Genomic DNA, 21,496 nt, shown 5'->3' with positions numbered 1-21,496 from the left:
CCAAGAGTGTTCTTACTAGCATCCTATTCTTGTTTCATGAGTGTAAGTTCTTCTTACCTCTGTGAAGGTAATGAAGTTTTCATTTGTCATTTTATTTTTATGTTCAAATAGACTTTTGTATTTGTTATCTTGGTCTCTGACTTTTTAAATCAGGTTTCTTCAAGTATATTAAAGTTAGTAAAAAGCTGCTTGAAACTCATGCAGGGAAGTGTGACTTGTCACTTGTGGCCTTTGCTGAAGGGGAACCTTGCCATGGTATTGTTTGAGGAACCTTTAATGTAAGTATCTTTAGTCTTGTCTTTGTTCTGGTCAGAGTCCTTGAAGAAGGCTCTTACAGTTAGCTGCCTGAAGAGAGTATAAGCCTAGTGAGAGAAGACCACTGAATGCAAAAGGTGATGGGTCTCAAGCTTTAGTATATAAAACTTGATTAAATCCTGTGCTGCTTGCTATCAGTTTTAATCTCTGCCTAACTTCCAAGAGGTACAGGGGTGACTACCTGGAATGTGAAAAGAATCTGGAGGTCAAATTCCTTCTTAAACTGAGTTTCAGGCATCTCTATTTTAAGTCCCACTGGTACCCCCAATTATAGAGATTTTTGGTGCCACCAATTTGAGTTTTTTGAGAGGTTCTATGAGATCATGTTGATTCCATTTTCTATACTGTGGCTGATCATTCAGTTTTTCTAGGCTCTGAATTATTCTTTTATTCTAGGTTCCAAACTTTGTTACTATCATATCCTTTTTTTTCTCCTTGTCCTTGACGGCTGCAAGAGCCTTCTGAAAATTTTGTTTACTTTTACATTTTAATATTTCAGCAGGGAGCAGATGTGAATGTATGTGTTCAATCTGACATAGTTAACCTGGAAGTCTTTTTCTTATCCATATATAACAATTCTTTTAAAATTATGAAGACTAACCCTTTGTCATGAGTTCTAAGGTTTCTTTTTATTGTCCATCACTTCTCTATTTACGTTTTTTTCTGCTATGTAGACATCCTTTAATTGTATGTAGTCGTTTTTCCCAATCATTATCCTTATGATTTCTAGATTTTTTTTTTAAAGTGTCTCCCTCACATTGAAGTTAAACAGATAAAGCATAAAACGTTAGAACTTCTTCTGAATCCTCATTGTGCAGTGGTGAAGAGTTTCTAACTTTATTAGTGAAAACCTGGATATATCTCAGATGTCCAACAATAAGAGGCTAGTTGATTAAATTATATTTATACAAAGGAGTACTTAGCAGCTGTAAAAAGGGGATGAGGAATTTTTTATGTACTGCTATAGAATTATCAGAATATATGAAGTAAAAAACAAAACAGAAGAATGTTTATAGAATGCTACCTTTTGTATAGTAGGATGGAATATGAATAAATACAATTATATTTGCTTTTTCAAAAGGAAATGATAAAAGAATAAGCTAAAAAGTAATAGTTTTAGAGGAGGGGAAGAAGTATATGGATCGGGAGGTATCGGTATGAGACACCTGGGATTTATTCCTTGATTGTACCTAGGTTTAACTTAGGAATCATGTATCTGTTTCATATACTAAATGTTAAAGTTAAAAAGTAGACTTAAAAAAAAATTCAAACAAATGGAAATAAGTGAACTTAACTACCAAACAGTCAAGTTAGTGATATACCCATGCAGAGAAAAGCATTTCAGTCAGATTAGGTCACTTGAAGTACATTGCTTTTAGGTATCATCTTTTAGTCCTACAGGTGCTCATATAATTGCCCAGTTTTCGAAAAAAGTTCTTGATGAAGATATTTCTATTTTTCCTGGATCGGAAATGTTTCCTGCGGTTAAAGGAGCTTTTACTTCTGTGTGTCGTCAAATATATGGTACATGTGAAGGCTTGCAGGTTTTAATTCCTTATAATTTGCATGAATCTATAGCAAAGGCATGGAAGAAGGTAAGTATTTTCAAACTTTTTTTCTTCTCTTCAAATCTTTATTTCAAATACAGTCACTATTGTAATATCATACTACAGTTAAAATATTTTACTGGAGCACATATGACGACTTTAGCACCACAGTAGTCCAGGGGACATAATGCTTTCTTATTTGGCACAACATGACTTCAGTACATCCTCTCCCCATAGCACAAAGCTCTATGACCTAACTGGGCACTACAAAGTCTTTTCTTCTGAAAAGAGAGCCTTTGAATAAATTGTCTCTGCATACACTGACCCTTTGGAAGTTATTTCTGAGCAATTTTTACAGATACCTGGGTTTTTGTTTCATACACTGGAGATCATAATGTAGCAACAGTCAAATATAGTATATATGACATATAGTATATGTCAATATCTTCCCCCCACCCCATTTATATGCTTCATTTATGAAATACTTTACATTATAGTTAAGAATTAAATAACTTAAAATTTGCAGGTAATTTAATTTTTAATTACATTGAGTCAAATATAAAAATGTTGCATGAGAGCTTATGAATAACACTATCAGTAAAAAAAAAAAAAATGTAAATTTGTTATATTTTAGACAAGTTTGCTATCAGAAAGAATTCCTACTCCAGTACAGGGTTCTGATTCTGTTTCTTCGAAAAGCCAGGAATCCCAGAACATGTAAGTAAATCTGTTTTTTCACATTTGCTGAAATAATTTCAAAATGAGAAATGTAATAGAATACTGTGGCAAAAACATTTTATAGGAAGCTAGATGTATATAAATATAATATAGGTTCAAGGAAAAGTACACCTAGGAGGAACCTTAGCAATCATATATACTTGTACCTTTTAAAAGAAGAAAAAATAGCAATATTTATTATACTTCAACCTGTATTTACATTTTGGGTTAGGAAATGTGACATGTTGTAGTGTTTCCAGAAAACTTGGAGAATTACCAAATACTAAAATTGGAAATTCAGTAGAAGTAGAATGTTTTCAAATGCCAGTGAAGTCCATTTACATTTAAACTATAACTTTCCAAAATGTGTGGGGTACATTTTAGATTTTGGCATTGGAGAATTATTTAAATCAGTATTTATAGTAATTTTTTTAATTTAGATGTTTCCATGTTGTTTTCACAAATATCAGTAGGATATGGAGTCAGATTAATGGGGAATATATATATATATTTTAAATTGAGATCTGGTGATGTATTCCTGGAGTCTCTTTTTAATTGAGTGTTGGCATAATCTACAAAGATAATTAGAACTTTAAGTGATGTTTAGTTAAGAGAAATTTAAAAAGTCACCATTTTTCTTTAGGTAGGCATAGTTTAACTCAAAAACAAAAAAGTCAAACAAAGCCTTTTACATTTCCTTAATGATGTAATCGTTCAACAAATAGTTAATTTTCTAAAAATCAGTTATAGTTTTTTTTTCTGATATAGTTGTGAAACTTAAATCAACTGCCATCTTTTTCTTTGCGTGAGGGGGTGAGTAACAATGTTGCTGCAATTCATTTTTCAGGTAATTTCTAGGTCTGTTTTCTTCGATCTATGATTTATCATTTTCATTCATGCATTCATTTTCTACTCATTCATTCAGCCATTTATTGGACTGAGTACTTTGCTGAGTTCTGAGTATACCTATATACCTTAGAGAACTTATTGTGTAGTGTAAGATACAAATAAGTTAATACAGTGCGTCCAATGTAGCATGCTAAATTTATGATAGGGGGTCATCAGGGTCCTTTGGGAGCTAACTTGGGGAAATCTTTCCCCAAGAAGCAGTTATTAAACTAAGTTAAAATGGATACATGGATATTAACTGTCTAAAAAGGGGAGAACATTATTTCGGGTGGAAGAGATAGTGTGGTCAACAGACTAGCAGTGAGAGAGAACATAGTCAATGTATTTAACACGTTTTACTGTCAGTAATATTTTTAGATTCTGATGTTAGAGTCTGAGGTAACTAATTATATGTCACTCCTTCTCTCCTGTGTTGTAAACCAATTAATAGAGATAAAGAAGTCAAGGAAATCAAAACACTGAATAACATAGGCTTCCCAAGATCAGAAGAATTAGACAGATTTACCCTTCTTTCACTATCAGCAGTGGATAGGCTTCCATCACCCCCAGAGGCAGAGCTTACAAAGATCAAACTTAACCATGTAGTAGAACCAAGCAGACTGTGTGCTTCCTACAGGTAGCTGGGTCACAAAGAAGTGGTGGACTGGTGGACAGGCATTGCCTAGCCAATCATGCTTAGGTCATCCTACAAATTTCCTAAGTCCCTTCTTCAGTGGGGAGGAGTGAGTGATTAGGTGGAGAGAGGCAAGCAGTGTTAAACTGGGGAATGTGCTCCACGTGTAAACTTGATGCTAGAGGAAAAGGAGGTTCCTTCAGTATCTGATATTACTGTCTTAGAAACAAAGGTTTAATAGTTTTTGATAAAGTAGAACTGTTTTCATTTTTGTCATCAAAATCAAATGATCTCATGGAGTTGTTGAATATCTTCTGCATTGATTGAAAAGTTGGTATGAGATGGGCATTATTTGTTCCATTGTAGTTTGGTAAAACTTGAGAACAAAATCATTTTGGCCAGTTAACTAGACTAGCTTGTCTCCAGCATGTAGCAGGTGCTTGATAGCTTGGTTGAATTAGTGAATGAATAACACTTCTCCTACCACCAGGCACTAGTTTCTAAATAAGGACAGTGATGGTAAGACTGAGATCTTAGTCTTACTGAGTAGGGTAAAATGAAGAGTAAGTTGTTATAATCTATATTTTTGAGCCTCTGACAGGCTAATGTTAGGCATTTTGATCTTACTTTCTGACAGTATATGTTGGAGATTTCCTCTTCATCCTTTCATTTATTGGTGCTTACAATACTATAGAGAAGATAGAAGCTGCTTTGTAGTCATCATAGGGTATGTCTTAAATCTAGACTTTGAAATGCAACCCCAGATGAAATTTCTACGAGGCTAGTTTGATATTGGTGATTGCAGTGACTGCAAATTACTTAGGGGCCATCCTTAGGGTGATGGTAGAGAAGAATGTAATCACAAAAAAACCAATGATGCCCAACCTGCCCCAACCAATTACCAAGGGACCTTTGGTAAAACTAGATGTTGAAGTAACGGGGGAATCTTTGATCTGCAAAAACAGCCTATGATCCCAAAGAAATAAACACCTAAAGCTTAATTGCCATGAGAGTGTCTGTGCTATACACTCTATAACATCTAATCATTCAAAAAATGGAGTTCTCATAAGCTAATAAAGCAGTGTGATCGTTGCCTATTGTCCTGGGGGAAGGGTTCTTCAAGGATGATAAACAAATTCAGTAGCTTAGATCTTCCTTCTGTTTTGAAACATTGAGTGTCTTCACTATAATTTGAAGGGAGAATTAAATGCTAGGTTAATAGGAGAAACGATAAGCTAAAGTATATTAACTTTCTCAGAATTATATGACACAACCTGTAAGTTTTTTACCTGTGTTTTTACTTGGGGGGAGTCAGGGTAGACTTTTAAAAAATAATTTCTTTAATGGCTAATAGTTCATTCAAGGTTTTTATCTCTGCTTGAGTGACTTTTGCTATATTTTCTAAAAAACGTATTTTTTTAATCAATATTTACTTTTTTGGTGTTAATTTGTACAAAGTATTCTTGTGATGTTAAAAAAAATTCTTTACCTGTAGTTATTTCTCATTTTTTGATTCTTAGTATTTTTTGCTGCCCCCCCCCCACCAATTTATTTTCATTAGTTTATTCAAAGACCAGTTTTTGATTTTGCTAATGTTCTCTTTCCCTCTCTATCTTCTCTCCTTCCCTCACTTTAGTAGTACAGGAAAACAAGTGAAAGGGGATTGAGAATGGATATTAAAAGAAGGAATCTACATCAGCCATTCTAACTTTAATACATTTTGATATGTAGTACTTTCATTATTAAGCTCTTATAAATATTGGGAAATTTCTATCTTGATTTTACTCTTTAAATCCATGAAATATTTGGAATACATTTAAGTTTCCAAACGTAGTTTGTTTGTTTTTTACTACTATATTTTACTGTTGACTTCTAATTCATTTCTGTTCTTTTCAGAAAATATAGATTGCATAATATGTATCCTTTTAGGTTGGTTGAGATTTTGTGTTGTAGTACAGGGTCAATCAAAACAAAAATCTGTCCTTGCTTGAAAAGACTATTTTATGTTTTTTATTGGAAGTAGAGATATTCTAAGTTTTTAATATTTCCACCAATATTTTGTTTTGTCTGCATATGTATAATCATTCACTATAAAAGTTGATTTGTCCATTTCTTTTGTAATTCTGGGATTTTGTTTTACATACTTATATTTTATGCTATTAGGAACATAATTCACTGTTTCTTGGGAACTTTTTATTATATAGTATTTCATTACTGCTTTGCCTTAAGTTTTATCCTGTATGTTACTAATATTGCTAAATATACTTGGCTTTAGTTAGTATTTGCAGAGTACATGAGTTAAGAATGTGTCTGATTGCAGATAGCTCAGTAAGACTTTCTTTTTCTCATAAAGCAAGAAGTCTCATGGAATACTATCCAGGCATTGACTTACTGATGTGGTCTGAGACCCAGCCTCCTCTTCTTTTTCATTATTAATGTTTTGGGGGGGGGGGTTTGCCCTCAAGTTTGCACTTTTGAAGAGGAAAAAGGTTGTAGAGACAAATGGCTTCTTTTCATGATGCTTTGTCTTTTATTTAGGAAAGAAATCTCTTCTCATTAACATTTTTGTGAACATCTTACTGGATTTGCTGTATGGCCACTTCTTGCTGGATGGGAGTTGATAAAAAAGGAGTTTAGATGGAGGTTGGGTCAGCCTGTTAACACAAAGTATATTTTTCATCTCTTTTTTTCCTATCATTCAGAGCAGTAAATTTTGAATTTTTATCCAGTCTGATAATCTCTATTTTTTACTAGATGAATTGAAGTTTTTTACATTTTTGCAATGCTAATATTTGGGGCTTATTTTTCTTATTTTGTACTATTTTTATTCTATTTTCTTTGCTTTTCTCCCTTTATTGCCTTATCTTAGATCAATAAATTTTATCCTGTTTTTCCCTTGGTTTTGACTTTATAAGTCACTGTTCTGTTTCTTTTTTTAAGTGGTTGTTCCTAATTCTCAATATACATATTTAACCATATATTTTTCTAAGAAAGTAAGAAGTAATTGGGTATTTATATCATGTTTTGAAAAGCATTATGGAGTTTAGCATACTTTGACCAGTTGCTGCTCCTTTAAATACTCCATGACTGTCTTGTTATAGTTATCTAGAATTTTGGTTTTATATTTTTTAATCACCTGATTTATTTCTTCACACAGATATTAAATTTTTTGACATGTTTATTATTTTAGGTCATTTGTTGAAACTTGTAGGCCATTCTTTCTGATAAGCTCACTTTTTTCCCTACTAAGTTTCTAAATATAGTTATCCTTTAATTGTTCTTAAGGGTTTGAGGGTAGTAAACTGTCCTTATCTTTCTGTGTCTGATAGTAGCTATTCTCCTTCCAGCCCACACAAACCACCCCCACCCTGTCCACAGCTTTTGAGGGCTCACATTCTCTCTCCTCTAAATGGTAGTTTATCTGGGTATCAAAGTTTTGATAGACAATCATTTCCTATTATTATTTGAGGCTTTACTCCACTGTCTTCTAGAATAAGTAGTAACTGATAAGCCTGTTAGTATAATCACTTTTATTTTATAGGTCATATCTTTTCTCTTTCATAGCTTTTAATTTCTTTTTGGGGATGTTTGCTATTTCTGTGTGATTTAAGTTTATCCAGCTTGGTACTTTTTTTTTTACTTTTTATTTTATTTTGGAGTATAGTTGATTAACTCCTACTTGGTACTTTGAATGTTCTTTTGATTGAGAGACTGGAGTGGCATCTTTCTTCAAATCTAGAAAATTCTTAGTATTTTTCAAATATTTCTTCAATTCTCTTGAAGCTTTTACTAGATGTATTTGAAAACTTTTAGTATGTTCTGTCTCATCTGTTTTCTCAAACATTTATTTCTTATCTAGCTACCATTCAATTCAATAATTCTTTGTGGCTGAGAGTTTTCCCATTTGCTTTTTTTAATTAATTAATTTGTTTTTGGCTGTGTTGGGTCTTCCTTGCTGCGCGCGGGCTTTCTCATTGCGGCGAGTGGGGGGCTCCTCTTCGTTGGGGTGCACGGGCTTCTCATTGCAGTGGCTTCTCTTGTTGTGGAGCATGGGCTCCAGGTGTGCAGGCTTCAGTAGTTGTGGCTCGCAGGCTCTAGAGCACAGGCTCAGTAGTTGTGGTGCATGGGCTTAGTTGCTCTGCGGCATGTGATATCTTCCTGGACTAGGGCTCAAACCCGTGTCCCCTGCATTGGCAGGCGGATTCTTATCCACTGCACTACCAGGGAAGTCCCCCTATTTGCTTTTTAAGTGGGTTTTTAAACAAATACTTCCAAGATTTCCAATGGGTTTTTAAAAAAAATATCTACCTGTTTTTCATTTCTGCTTTTTGCTTCAGTTTTAATGGAAGATTAAAAAATTTCCTTTGAGTATCATAAATAAAGCTAGTCATTATTTCTAAATTATTTCAGCTGGAATGGATTCATTTAACGAATGTTGATTCTGCTGGCTCTTAGCTTTAGATGCCTTTTGAAGTTTGATTTCAAGTGCATTTAAAAATGAGTCTTTTTTTCCTTCACTACTTTCCTCCCTTCTGCCCTCCCTCATTTCCCCCACTTTCTATTTCTATATTCATTCTTCCCTGTCCAGCAGTTTTATGTTTTTTTCTTTTACCCCTATGTTTTAAATAAACATTGTATTGGCATTTTGAGGCTCCTGTCGGTGATGATGAGGATACTGCATATACTGTTAAAAGTTAGAAGATGAATTGATTATCTGCTCATTTCTAGAAATGAAGCTTTCTCTGTATCTTCAAGTCTCCCTAGGCTTATGGCTTGTCAAAAGCCCCAATTTTAGTCAGTTTTATACATATATAAGTATTTTGTTTATATATTTATGTATATAAATTATATATTTTAATTAAACATATATTATTTTTAGTAGTCTTACCCAGTCATGAATCTTAAGCAGTGAGCTTACTGCTGGTCATACATCTCATATGCAACTCTTTGAGTCTTTTATATCCTATTGGAGCCAAATTTGGTTTCCATTGCTTGCATTTGCCTCAGAACTAGCCCTACTTCTTGGTCCAAGGGATATTTATTTTGTGTTTGAACATAGTTATATCTTTGGCCATTGCTGTGTGATCACTGATCGATAATGTGTCTGCATGTACTGATTGTTCCTTTTCTGATCAGAAAAGTTCTGGATTTCAAATCTCTTACCAGTTTCAAAACATACTTCTGAAACTTCCTTGGGCAAAAAAGGGCACACTTTTCCATGCTCTGTTTCACTGTGCATATAAACATTTGATTTTGACCTATTTTAATATCCAGTTTTTTTTTCTCTAGGCAAGTAGGAATATCCAGTAGGGTGGGTAGAAAATTTTCTCTTACATCTGATACTTCAGATGAAGTGCTGATATCCTCTCCTGTGTTTCCAAATTGCTAGCTCTGACTCACCTATTTACTGTGTGTCTTCTGAATGTTTCAGGTTGTTTTCTTTGTCCTTTCTTTTTCTCTGGAGAATGTTACTGGCCTTTTAGAATTATTTTGAGAAAAAATGTTATTCTCCAAAAGTAAGACTAAGAACCAATGACAATAAAGATAAAATGCCTGATATGCTTTAGAAAGTCAGAAGACAGATACTCCGTAATGAAAAGCAAGTATAGAAATAATGGAGAGTTGGGGCTTGGGGAATCCAGGCACAGCAGTATTATAATAGGAAAACAGAATGAAATTAAGACCTGGTTGAGAGAATCTAGGTGTAATGAAAATGCTGACATGTTCAGTTAATACTTGATTCATTTAGTGAAGGAAAATTATTGGATAGAAGAAATAAGAAAAACAACTCACTGTCAAGGAAACCATGATGTTTATCTTATTTTTAAACATTTGAGTAGTTTGTAGCCAATGTGTACTCTATAAATTTAATTATTAGTAGTATTAAGCTGTTTTTTTTTGTTGTTGTTGTTGTTTTCAGTTTTGAGTACAATAAAGACGTTCGTACCTTTCTTTTTACCTGTTTCAGTATGGCTTGCGAAGAGAATTTGTTAGACGATTTACTAAATTTTGCTGCCACTCCCAAAGGACTACAACTTCTTCAAAGAACAGGTGCCATCAGTGAATGTGTGACATTTATGTTCAGCCAATACGCAAAAGAATTAGAGGTGCGAATTACCATCTGCCACAGGCAAAAGGAACTTTCCTTTCTGTAAAAGCCATTAAGAACATTATTCTGTTTTCTTTGTGTGAAGAGATTATTAAACCTCAATTAAAAAACCATATAGCATTGTAATATTTAATGATATTTTTTCAGGAAAGCTTTAGAGAGTTGATGTTGGTATCTGTGAGTATTTTACAGGCTGAAACAACTGGATGAAATTGAAAAACTCAGTTAATCATCTAGATGTTTTATAAATGTGGTATCAAACATCTGGCTATACTAAAACTCGGTGGAATTCCAGGAGAAAAACCTTTTGGGTCTAAGTGTATGTGTCATTGGGAGTTTGGGGTTCACATTTTGGAAGAAATAAATATATTTGTAGAGGGGTTTTGTTATTGGTACCATTAAATAAAATTTACTATAAATTTAGCCCTTTATCAGACAGAGATCTTTGAGGTATATTCATCATTTTGCTGTTACAGTAAATATCCCTAGATGTCAGGGCTTCTTAGGATCCATAGATATGCTTTTAAAAGCATATCTTTATCTCTGGAAGCTATTGTTTCTTGATGTTCAGACTTCTTATTGTAGCCTAGCAGAAGGGGCTAGGGTCTCTTGGGGATCTTTTTTTTATAAGAGCACTAATTCCATTCGTGAGCACTCTCTACCTTCACAACCTAATAGCCTCCCAAAGGCTCCACTTCCTACCATTACTTACAGGGCTTAGGATTTCAACATAGGAATTTTGAGAGGAGATAGACATTCAGATTATAGCAAATATAGAAGGTTTTCAGGCTTTTAGTTTACATAAATTGTGTTTTGATCTGCTGGTGAGTTTGAATTTCTCCTTGTGTACTAGTTAACCATTTGGGTTTCCCTTTTTTTTTTTCTTTCCATTTTTGAAAATATTCAAGTGACTGAGAGATTTTTCTTTCTCATTCAGATTCTTGAGACCATATAGACATAGCTTTTTACTGTTGTGATAATACACCTAGGACTAGATGTCATTTTTTTATATTCATAAATTTTAAAACAATCTGATCTTCCTTTTAATATACTGTTCGTTTTAATAGAAGATGTTGTTCCCTGGACATCAGTAACTTACAACCATATAATTTAGTACAGTAGTTTAATGTTGATTTACACCATTCAAGACATTTTTTGAACATTTAGATTCTCAGTTATCTTGTAAGAAGGCAACTAGACTTTCCTTAATTTTGCTGAAGAGAAGTTGGAGATCCAGGCTGGTTATAAATGATCTGCTTGTGTTCACACATGTAGTTATTGATGGTAGTAATACTGGAACTCAGATTAGTCTTAACAGTGTCCGTGAAATCTAAGTCTTGTTTAGTGAAGCCCCTCTAGCTTCTCTGAAGTTTTCCTCTGCCCTTCCTTTTTAGTATTTAGTGTTGATCTGGAAGACCCCTGTGGCTGCTAATATCTGAATCAGCAGTGTCCTTTGGGATGATTGATGAGTAAGGTGTTTTTCCCATTGTCATGGAAGAAGGCAAGTGGGAAAAAAGATAGACATTTATCTTGCTGTACTTCTGTGTTATCCCACTGCAGAACTAATGGATGATAAATTAAGGAAAATGGAAAATAAGAGTAATAAAAATGGAAAAGGAAGGCAAATTTATAGAGAGATGAGCAGCAAAAAATTTTAAGAAATAAACCTAATTGTTTCCCATGGTCTTTTAGTCCCCCCCTGCCTTTTTTTTTTTTTTTTGCCCTTAACATGGAATGTATAGTTTATATTTTAAAAATTTGATAAAAACATATCCTTATCCTTTTAATGAAATGTTGAAAAATACAAATTCTAAATGGTTAGCTCTGTTTAGAAGTCAAACACTTTGTCTAAGGTCAGGCTGACCTATAAAGTCTGAGGAAGGAGGAATATTTTATAACATCTTTATTTTCTTATTCTGATTTCTGCTGAGAGATACTTCTGAACTTTACCATGAATACATGGATGATATTCTTTGTGAAATAACAAATTATTTAAGGTTTTCTACAATGTTGTTTAGAAACCTGTATATTAAATGAGGATTGTGTGTGTGTGCGCGTGTGTGTGTATATAACTTCCTTCTTTAGGAAAAAAATCACATTGCCTCTAAAACTGTCATTTTTAAGAAGATACCATTATTCTTTTTAAAGTCGTTTATTTGAAAGCCCAGTTAAAAAACTGGCAGTCAATACAGATTAATTAATGAGAATTTATTATCAAAGAACCAACCTAAAGAATAAAATAGTAAGATAACAGAAATTAGAATTGGAAGGAGTTTCTCTTCATCTGGTCCAAAGTCCCTTATTTTATATATAAAGAGACTTAGAGACATAGTGACTTGTTTAGGGTCATGAAGCAACATAGTTTTAGGGCTGGTTCCAGAACCTAGATCTCTGAACCAAGATTATCAAAAATATTACATTAGTATTAACTCACTCATTGTTATAGTTTGACTTTTTTCTGCTCTTGTTATCTTTTCTTGAAAGACTGTCCAGCATTTTAATAAAGAAATCAGTAACTCTACATGTAACATGTAAGTAAAATATTAGCATGCTGTGTTTTCCTGCTTCTCATTATTCCTTATTTATGTTAGGTCAGCAGGCATAAAAAGTTTGGCTATGGAGTTCTGGTTACACACGTGGCATCAACAGCAGCAGGTGCAGTAGCACTACAAAGTTCAGGTAAGCTCTTTAGAATTATAATTTAAATAAAATGAGTGAGTCTATACAAAATTTAACTGCCATGATCAAGTATCAGGTATTTCACTCAAAAGTTCTTTTTCCCAAGTTAGGCCTTAGGTAAAAAGAATGTTATTGGGATTTCCTTTTTACCTTTTCTCTTCCGTGCAATCCCACTAGGAATTTTTTTTTTCTCTGTAAAAAAAATATATAAATTCTTTCTTTCCTCAGAACCGTAGTGCATAATGATCTAAACTGAGTTATATTCGATGGCTTTAAGAAGCCTTCATCTTATAAATCAAAAGTTTGTCATCCTCTCTTGGTATAATTGCATCTGATAGGATTTAATGCTCAGTTTCAGTAAATTATATATAAATCAAGATTTCCAGTCATAATGATCACACATACATGCCATTTTCTTATTCCTTTTTCTCTTCCTTTCTTGAAAGATTCTCTCTCACCCACTTAATTTTCACCACTATTTTTGGAGTTTGTAGTTGGCATGTATTGAATATTATCTACTACAGATTGGATTTTTAAGACATTCTAACATTGGGAGATTTAATATATTGTATATTAAGGTTATCTGAACCCTGAACCAGAGACAAGATGTAATCTCTAATAGAGATGCCGTGATTATATTTAAGTCTTAGAAGTGAAGAATCATAACATCAGTGGTCACTATTGATTCTCTCCTCAAATGTAAATATTTTTCTATAGTGTATCTTAAATATTTTTTGGCTGGACTAATTTGGAATACTTATGAAACACGTTTCTTGCAGAAGCTGCCCTAAGCTGAGCCACTTTTTTACTTAAAATAAAATCCAATTTATTTATAGTATTGAGGGACACATTCATGGAAGCATTTGAAGACTAGATTCAATCCCAGATTTTCTTGTTGCTCAAGTCATTAAGCTTCTAAACCTCATATATCCAACTTTTCTTGAGAGGATTAAATGCAGTTTTTCATAGGACAAAGGAAGGAAGACTAACACTGCTCGAGTTCCTCTGATGTCTTGGTACTATATTAGGACCTCTGTGTGTATCATCCCATTTATACTTTATGGCAACCCTCAAATGCAACACTTTTCTCAGCTTTCAAATCGGGAACTGATGCTCTTAGAAGTCAAAAGATTCAAGGACATGTAACTAACAAGCTGGCAGATTTGTAACTTGAACACTGCTATTTTCGATTTCAGAGCCTGTATGTTTTCCATTGTACCAGAGGACCCTTTCTGCTCTAATGTGTTATTACGAACTTACTGATTTATGATGAGGTGTTCTGTCTTGCACCTTTCCATATGCTTTGATTCCTCATAAAGGAATTTGATAATTGGGCTTAATAATCACTTTCATTTAGATTTATAGTATCTGACTCAGGAGAATTTAAAGACTGTATAGAGCCAGAAGTTGTATGAAGTGGAGAAATGTTCTAAGCATATGGAAATGCAAAAAAATTGTTACACTAAAGAAAGGGAACACACACTCTTTGGTTGTTTACTGTGCCTCCAGGATACCTCCTTCTTTACACACATACACCCCAGCTTTCAGGCTGCATTTCACTATTAGCTTATTTGCTGAGTAACATGTAAACCTTATTTTTTTCACGAAAACATGCTCGGAGAGGTCATTGGCTAAAGGATAAAAACTGGGGCTCAAAGTTCAGTCCTCTAGGGAAATAGTCTTTGAGAGTTTAGGCATTCCACAGTTATATGATAATGGCACCAAGGATACAAGTATGTCTTCTGTCAGTGTGGACCAGTCTTGTTAGAAGGATAATTATGTCTTGCCTCCATGATCCAAAGAAGTAGTATATTATAAATATGATGTAAAATTCTTCTTAGGGTTTATTAATGCACTCTTAACTGAATTATGGGCCAATCTGGAATGTGGAAGAGATGATGTTAGGGTAACCCATCCCAAATCTACTCCAGTGGACCCTATTGACCGAAGCTGTCAAAAGGTAAGAAATGATTTAACTAACAATGTATAGATTTGAAATATCTCTCTCAAGTTACTTCATCCAGACCTTAATCTATATTCAGTTACAACCAGCAGCCTTTCCTAATTTTTTTCCCTCCTTTCTTTTATTTCTAAATTTTTATTTTTAAAATAAACTTAGTAAAAGACAAATACCAGTGTTCCCTGTGAATTGTCTTGCAAGGACGTTTTTCTTTTAGGATATTCCTACTATAATTTTACTCAATTAATAAACAATACACACCAGACATCTTAAAAAATCAAAACAACAAATGCCGACTCAAAGGAAGTAGAAAAAGAACAAACAAACCCAAATTTAATAGAAGGAAAGAAATAATAAAAATCAAAGTGGAAATAGAGACTAAGAAACCAATAGAAAAGGTCAGTGAAACTAAGAGCTGGTTTTTTGAAAAGATAAAGAAAATTGATAAACCTTTAGCCAGACTTCTCAAGAAAAGAGAGGAGACAAATAAATTGGAAATGAAAAAGAAGTTATAGTCAGTACCACAGAAATCATGATATTACTATGAAAAATTATATGCCAATAAAGTGGACAACCTAGAAGAAATTGTATATTTCTAGGAATTTATCCATCTCCCAAGGCTGAATCAGGAAGAAATACAAAATATGAGCAGACAGATAACCAGTAGTGAAATTGAATCCGTAATTTTTAAAAACTCGCAACAAAAGTCCAGGATCAGATGGCTTCACAGGTTAATTATACCAAACATGTAAAGAGTTAATGCTTTTCTTTCTCAAACTATTACAAGTTTAAGAGGAAGGAATGCATCAGAATTCAGTCTGTGTGGCCGGCATCACCCTGATTCCACAACAAAAGACTGTGAAAAAAAATTAAAAATACAGGCCAATATCACTGAATGTAGTTGCAGAAATCCTTAATAAAATACTAGCAAATCAAATTCAACCATACATTAAAAGGATCATACACCATGATCAAGTGGATTTACCCCAGGGATGCAGGGATGGTTCAGTATCTGCAAATCAGTTGTTGTAATATATACCACATTAACAATTGAAGAATAAAAATCATATGATCATCTCAATAGATACAGAAAAAGCGTTCGACAAATTTCAACATTTATGAAATTCTCAATTCACTGATGTATGAATGGATAAAGAAGATGTGGTATAGGCATAGAATGAAATATTGCTCAGCCATAGAATAGAATGAAATCTTGCCATTTATGACAACACGGATGGACCTAGAGAGTATTATGGTAAGTGAAATAAGTCAGATGGAGAAAGACAAATACCATATGATTTCACTTTTTTTTTTTGTATGGTAAGTTCTGGAATTTATTGTAAAATGAGATTTTTCTAACTATCCACAAAACTTATCTTTATGTTTAAGGTTTTTCCTATATGTTGCTTTATTCAAAAAATATTTTTTTTGAATATTATGAAGTTAATATTAATTTGAATAGTATTTGGTCAAATATGAACAACTACAGCAACAAGGCTGCACTGTCTATGAATGTGAATATGTGAAGAAGAAACATCATTTACTAATTTGTAGAAGATGAAAAAGTTAACATATGATTTCACTTATATGAAGAATCTAAAAAACGAAGCAAATGAACAAACATAACAGTCATAGATTCACAATAGACAGGTGGTTGCCAGAGGGAAGTGTGGTGGGGGAATGAGTGAAATAGGTGATGGAAATTAAGAGATACAAACTTTCAGTATAAAATACATGAGTCAACGTGATGAAATGTATAGTGGTGAATATAGTCAATAATAGTATAATATCTTTATGGTGGTAAAGGTGGTCAAAATGTACAAAGGTTCAGTTATAAGTAGGTAGTAGGGATGTAATGTACAATATGATTAATATAATTACCACTGCTTTATGTTATATGAAAATTGTTGAGTAAATCCTAAGAATTCTCATCACAAGGAAATTTATTTTTTCTATTTAATGTTGTATCTATATGAGATGATGGATGTTCACTAAACTTATGGTAATCATTTCCTGATTATGTAAGTCAAATCATTATGCTGTACACCTTAAACTTATGTAGTGTTACATATCAATTACCTCAAACTGGAAGTAAAAAACAAAGCTGAAACAAAAACCAACCAACCAAACCTAAGAAAGCCTTGAACACTTAGACTCAAATCTAATAGAAAATTGTCATGATTATTTGAAGGAGGGCGTGGGCAGAAGATTTGACACTGAGGAGAAGAAAGGTGTCAATTAGTAAAGTGCCTTGAAAGTCATGCTAAGGAGTTTAGACCTGATGTTTAGTAATGGGCAACCACTGCGTGCTTCTGCATAGGGGATCCAAAGAATGAACTGTGCTGGAGAAAAATATTCAGATTCTTGTTGATAAGACAAGAGCAGGAGCTTAAAAATTTCATGGAGAGATTAATTTGGTAAGATTGCACCAGAAAATGAGCGGGTTTTGATAGGAAAAGCCATGGCTTTTTCTAATAACTATATTTAGATTACTTGAATTTCCAGTGAATGTAGTTAAAGGATAAAGATAGCCTTGTGACCTGAGTGCTGTAATATATAGAATTTATTATTATCTTGCTCCAGAGCCCCAAAGTATTTTTCTTATATTTTCTTATGCATCAGATATAACAGTGCAAAGAATGAGAATGATTGCTCATTTCATTTTTTGTCAGAACCTAACTTTCAAGAGATACGTGATATTTTAAAGCATTTTCCAGTTCTCATTTATGTTTTGTTACAGTTATGTATTGTTAGGACATAGATTATTGTTGACGTTAACTATTTTGTACTTATCATAGATGCATATATTTCAGTTATATGGATTGATTAGGCTTATTTTAAAAATTGCCCTTCGCATTAATGAGTCTTCCTTGGATGTGGTTAAAAAAAAATGAACCCTTTGAACGACTGGTTTTTTCTCCCCCTCCCACCTCCCCCCACCCCAGTCTTTTCTAGCACTGGTGAACCTGTTATCTTATCCTGCTGTTTATGAGCTTGTAGGCAATCAGGGTCTTCCTAATAAAGAAGAATATTCTCTTCGTGAAGTCCCAACGAGGGTTATTGTAAGTCATTTTCTTTTAATCTTTCACTCTTATAGTGCCGCTTTTTAAGATCTGTAGTAAAAATGCAATTTAACAGAAAAAAAGGTATACTAAATCACATTTAAAGACTGTTTGATTTATTAACCTATAGAATGTTAGCTTCTGAATTATCTGTAAATGGGATCTTTGATCCGCTGTCTAATGGTGGTGGCACCTATTGAAATAACAAGGTTAAGGCTTCCCAACTAGGAAAGAGATTTGGCATATATAGAAGTATGTGTATGAATTATTTTTAGGTGACTTACATTAATAAATTGTATCGAAGGAGTCCAATGCATTTTCTGCCTATATTTTAAATGAACTACATATTACTGCCCCATGAGGGCAGTATATACATATTTATTTAATTTGAGACTTATTTTATATTCATACTCTAAGATGGGTAATTTGTTTTAATCATTCAGAGACATTTAGTTCCTCATGTTTGGGTAAGTTTATAAATTGAACACACATAAATATGTGTATATATGCATCAGTAAAGAATTATTTAGTTCTGAAATTCTGTTGTTAATCATTACTTTTATTTCTGGTCACTTTGTCCTGTGTGTTGTCTTTTTTTTTTTTACGGTTTTGACATTTTGAATTCTTCTAATTCTTTTGACCCTAAACATTTTATTTTTTTAAACTTTCTCTACTTTGGGAAATTTTTGATGATTTATGTGAATGAAATATAAAGATAGGTATTTTTATCATTAAACGTTTATATTCTTGAAGTGTTCCAATTTTATCTTATCCTTACTTGTATCTTGGCACTTCTCTTTTTTTGCTTGTTTAATTTTTAAATTTATTTTTTTATACAGCAGGTTCCTATTAGTCATCAATTTATACACATCAGTGTATACATGTCAATCCCAATCTCCCAATTCATCCCACCCCCGCCCCCCCGCAGCTTTCCCCCCTTGGTGTCCATACGTTTGTTCTCTACATCTGTGTCTCCATTTCTGTATCTTGGCACTTCTTAAGTAGTTTTATAATTAGCCATTTATGCGCCTGTCTTCCCTACTATACTGTGAGGACCTGAGAGCAAGTAGGATATCTTAGTCATATTTACATATAGAACATAGTAGATATCCAGTGAATGGTTTTTAAAAATATTTCTAATATTATTACCTTTATTGAAATCTGTTATGGAACACAAGTACAAATGAATTATTTAATCTAGCGCAATCGCTTGGATGTTTGTTCTCAAGTTTTCATGGATGTTCTACAGTGCATAGTCAGAAATATCTTTCCACTTATGTTAGGATTGGTCTTTTAGTTTTTTTAAATAAATTTATTTATTTATTTTTGGCTGCGTTGGGTCTTTGTTGCTGCGTGCGGGCTTTCTCTAGTTGCGGTGAGCAGGGACTACTCTTCATTGCAATGCACGGGCTTCTCATTGCGGTGGCTTCTCTTGTTGTGGAGCATGGGCTTTAGGCGCGTGGGCTTCAGTAGTTGTGGTGCTCGGGCTCAGTAGTTGTGGCCTGCGAGCTCTAGAGCACAGGCTCAGTAGTTGTGGTGCACGGGCTTAGTTGCTTTGTGGCATGTGGGACCTTCCAGGACCAGGGATCGAACCCTCATCCCTTGCATTGGAAGATGGATTCTCAACCACTGGACCACCAGGAAGTCCTGCTCCTTTGTCTTTGAGATTACTCCTTAGTGGTACGTAGAGCTCTTACTCATGCCTTTTTACAGTTACATAGTGCTCTTGTGTGGATGTACTAGAGTTTATTTATCCAGTTGTCTATTGGTGAACCCTTGGTTTCTTTCAGTCTTTTACTATTATCAATTATGCCAAAATTAATAGCCTTGGCTTATCTTGTGTTTACCAGTATGTCTGTAATTTTTTTTTTTTGTATTGCTGCATAACAAATTGCTACCAACTTAGCAAATTAAAACACCCACTTATTATAGGTCAGAAGTCAAGTACTGTGCACCTGGGTTTTCTGCTCAGAGTATTAAAAAGACTGAAATCAAAATGTTGGCCAGGCTGAGTGCTTGTCTGGAGGCTCTGGGGAAAAATCCACGATAACAAATTCGTTCTTGCTATTGGCAGAAGTCAGTTTCTTATAGTTGTGGGACTGAAGTGCCTGATCTCCTGCTGGCTGTCAGCCGGGGGCTGCTTTCAGGGCTTTGTCGGATTGTTCCCTCCATGTCAGCATTGAAGAACTTCACTCATGCTTTGAATCTCTCTGACTTCCTCTTCTGTGACCAGTCAGAGAAAACTCTGCTTTTAAGTGTCTCATGTGATGAGATCAGAGCCACCCTGATAATCTCCTCTTAAAATCAACTAATTAAGGGCTTTAATTACATCTGCAAAATCTCTTTACAGCACTACCTATTGATACATTAGTGTTTAAGGCCTGAGAATCTTGGGGCCATCTTAGAATTCTGCCTACTACTGATTTTTGGGCTGGATTTCTATAAGTGGGATCCCTGCATTGAAAGGTAAATTCATATGTAATTTTGGTATGTATTGCTAGATTTCCAACCACAGGGAATAATTTTCTGCATTCCCATCAATAAGATATTACAGTGCTTGTTTCCTGACAGGCTCATAGAAGATAATGTGGTCGGTGGTTTAGATATTTGTCTGACAGGAAAGAAATGTTAATTTATATTTTTCTCATTATGAGCAGAATATCTTTTCACGTGTTTAATGTCCATTGACGTTTCTTCTTCTCATAGTGGTCTTTCAACTTATTTTTGCTTTTTCTCTATTTGTGTTATGTTTCTCAATTTTAAGAAATTCTTTATACTTTAAGAATATTTGGCCTTCACTCTTCATGGTTTCCTATTGAATATCTACCAAAATTCTAAGCCCTGTAACAACTTCTAACTTGTACTTGTGTATATTAAAGATGAATGACACAAAATATTCTTTTCCTCTGACAGATATATTTTTCAATTGCTTTTCTATTTCTTTTCTATTTATATACATTGTATATTAGGTTGGACCCCTTTAGTTATTGGAGAAACTCAATTTGAATTAGTTTAGGCAAAAAAGGAATCGACTTACCATCTTGCAATAAAATCAGGGACAAGTGGAAATAGAACTTTGAATTCAGTCAGGTCGACATCTGTCTCTCTTGCTTTCCCCACTCCCTTTCTTTTTATTGCTCTCCATTTTGACTTTATTGAAAGGCATATACATAGTATAGTGGTTAAGAGTTTGTATTCTGAAGACAGACTGCCTGGATTAGATTCCTTGTTCTGCCTCTTACAAGCTCTGTGACCTTGGACAAGTTTGACCCATTTTCTCCTCTGTTAAAAAGAGGGCAACACTGTTAGTATCTCAGAGTTGTTGTAAGAATTAAGTGAATTGAACTAAATTAAATATAAAAGTTTAAATCACTGACTGGCAGATAAGTGCTATATAATTGTTTGCTGTAATTATTATTAATATGTTCTTCTGCAGATGGTGTCCTCTATAGAGGAACACACGGGAGGGACTACCTGTCATTCCATACTGACACGTTCACCATCCCCCCTTGTATTAGTTTCCTAGGGCCACCATAACGAATTACCACAAAGTGGGTGGCTTAAAACAACAAATTTATCCTCTCT

General features: G+C 33.8%; 1 protein-coding gene across 8 annotated transcripts in view; it reads left to right on the top strand.

Moving 5' to 3' along the window:
• TBC1D32 (TBC1 domain family member 32) overlaps positions 1-21,496 on the top strand; it is a 186,349-nt gene that overhangs the window by 66,069 nt on the left and 98,784 nt on the right. For all 8 annotated transcript variants that reach the window (XM_060283767.1, XM_060283766.1, XM_060283765.1 and 5 more), the window contains 6 exons: positions 1,709-1,910; positions 2,497-2,579; positions 10,070-10,208; positions 12,802-12,889; positions 14,731-14,849; positions 17,795-17,911. In XM_060283767.1, the coding sequence (XP_060139750.1) occupies positions 1,709-1,910; positions 2,497-2,579; positions 10,070-10,208; positions 12,802-12,889; positions 14,731-14,849; positions 17,795-17,911 (748 nt within the window). The remainder of the gene's footprint in view (positions 1-1,708; positions 1,911-2,496; positions 2,580-10,069; positions 10,209-12,801; positions 12,890-14,730; positions 14,850-17,794; positions 17,912-21,496) is intronic.

This window comes from Globicephala melas, chromosome 14, assembly GCF_963455315.2.
Source record: "Globicephala melas chromosome 14, mGloMel1.2, whole genome shotgun sequence".
Taxonomy (NCBI): domain Eukaryota; kingdom Metazoa; phylum Chordata; class Mammalia; order Artiodactyla; family Delphinidae; genus Globicephala; species Globicephala melas.
The sequence above is the reverse complement of the archived record's forward strand: the minus strand, read 5'-3'. Positions and strand labels throughout refer to the sequence as shown.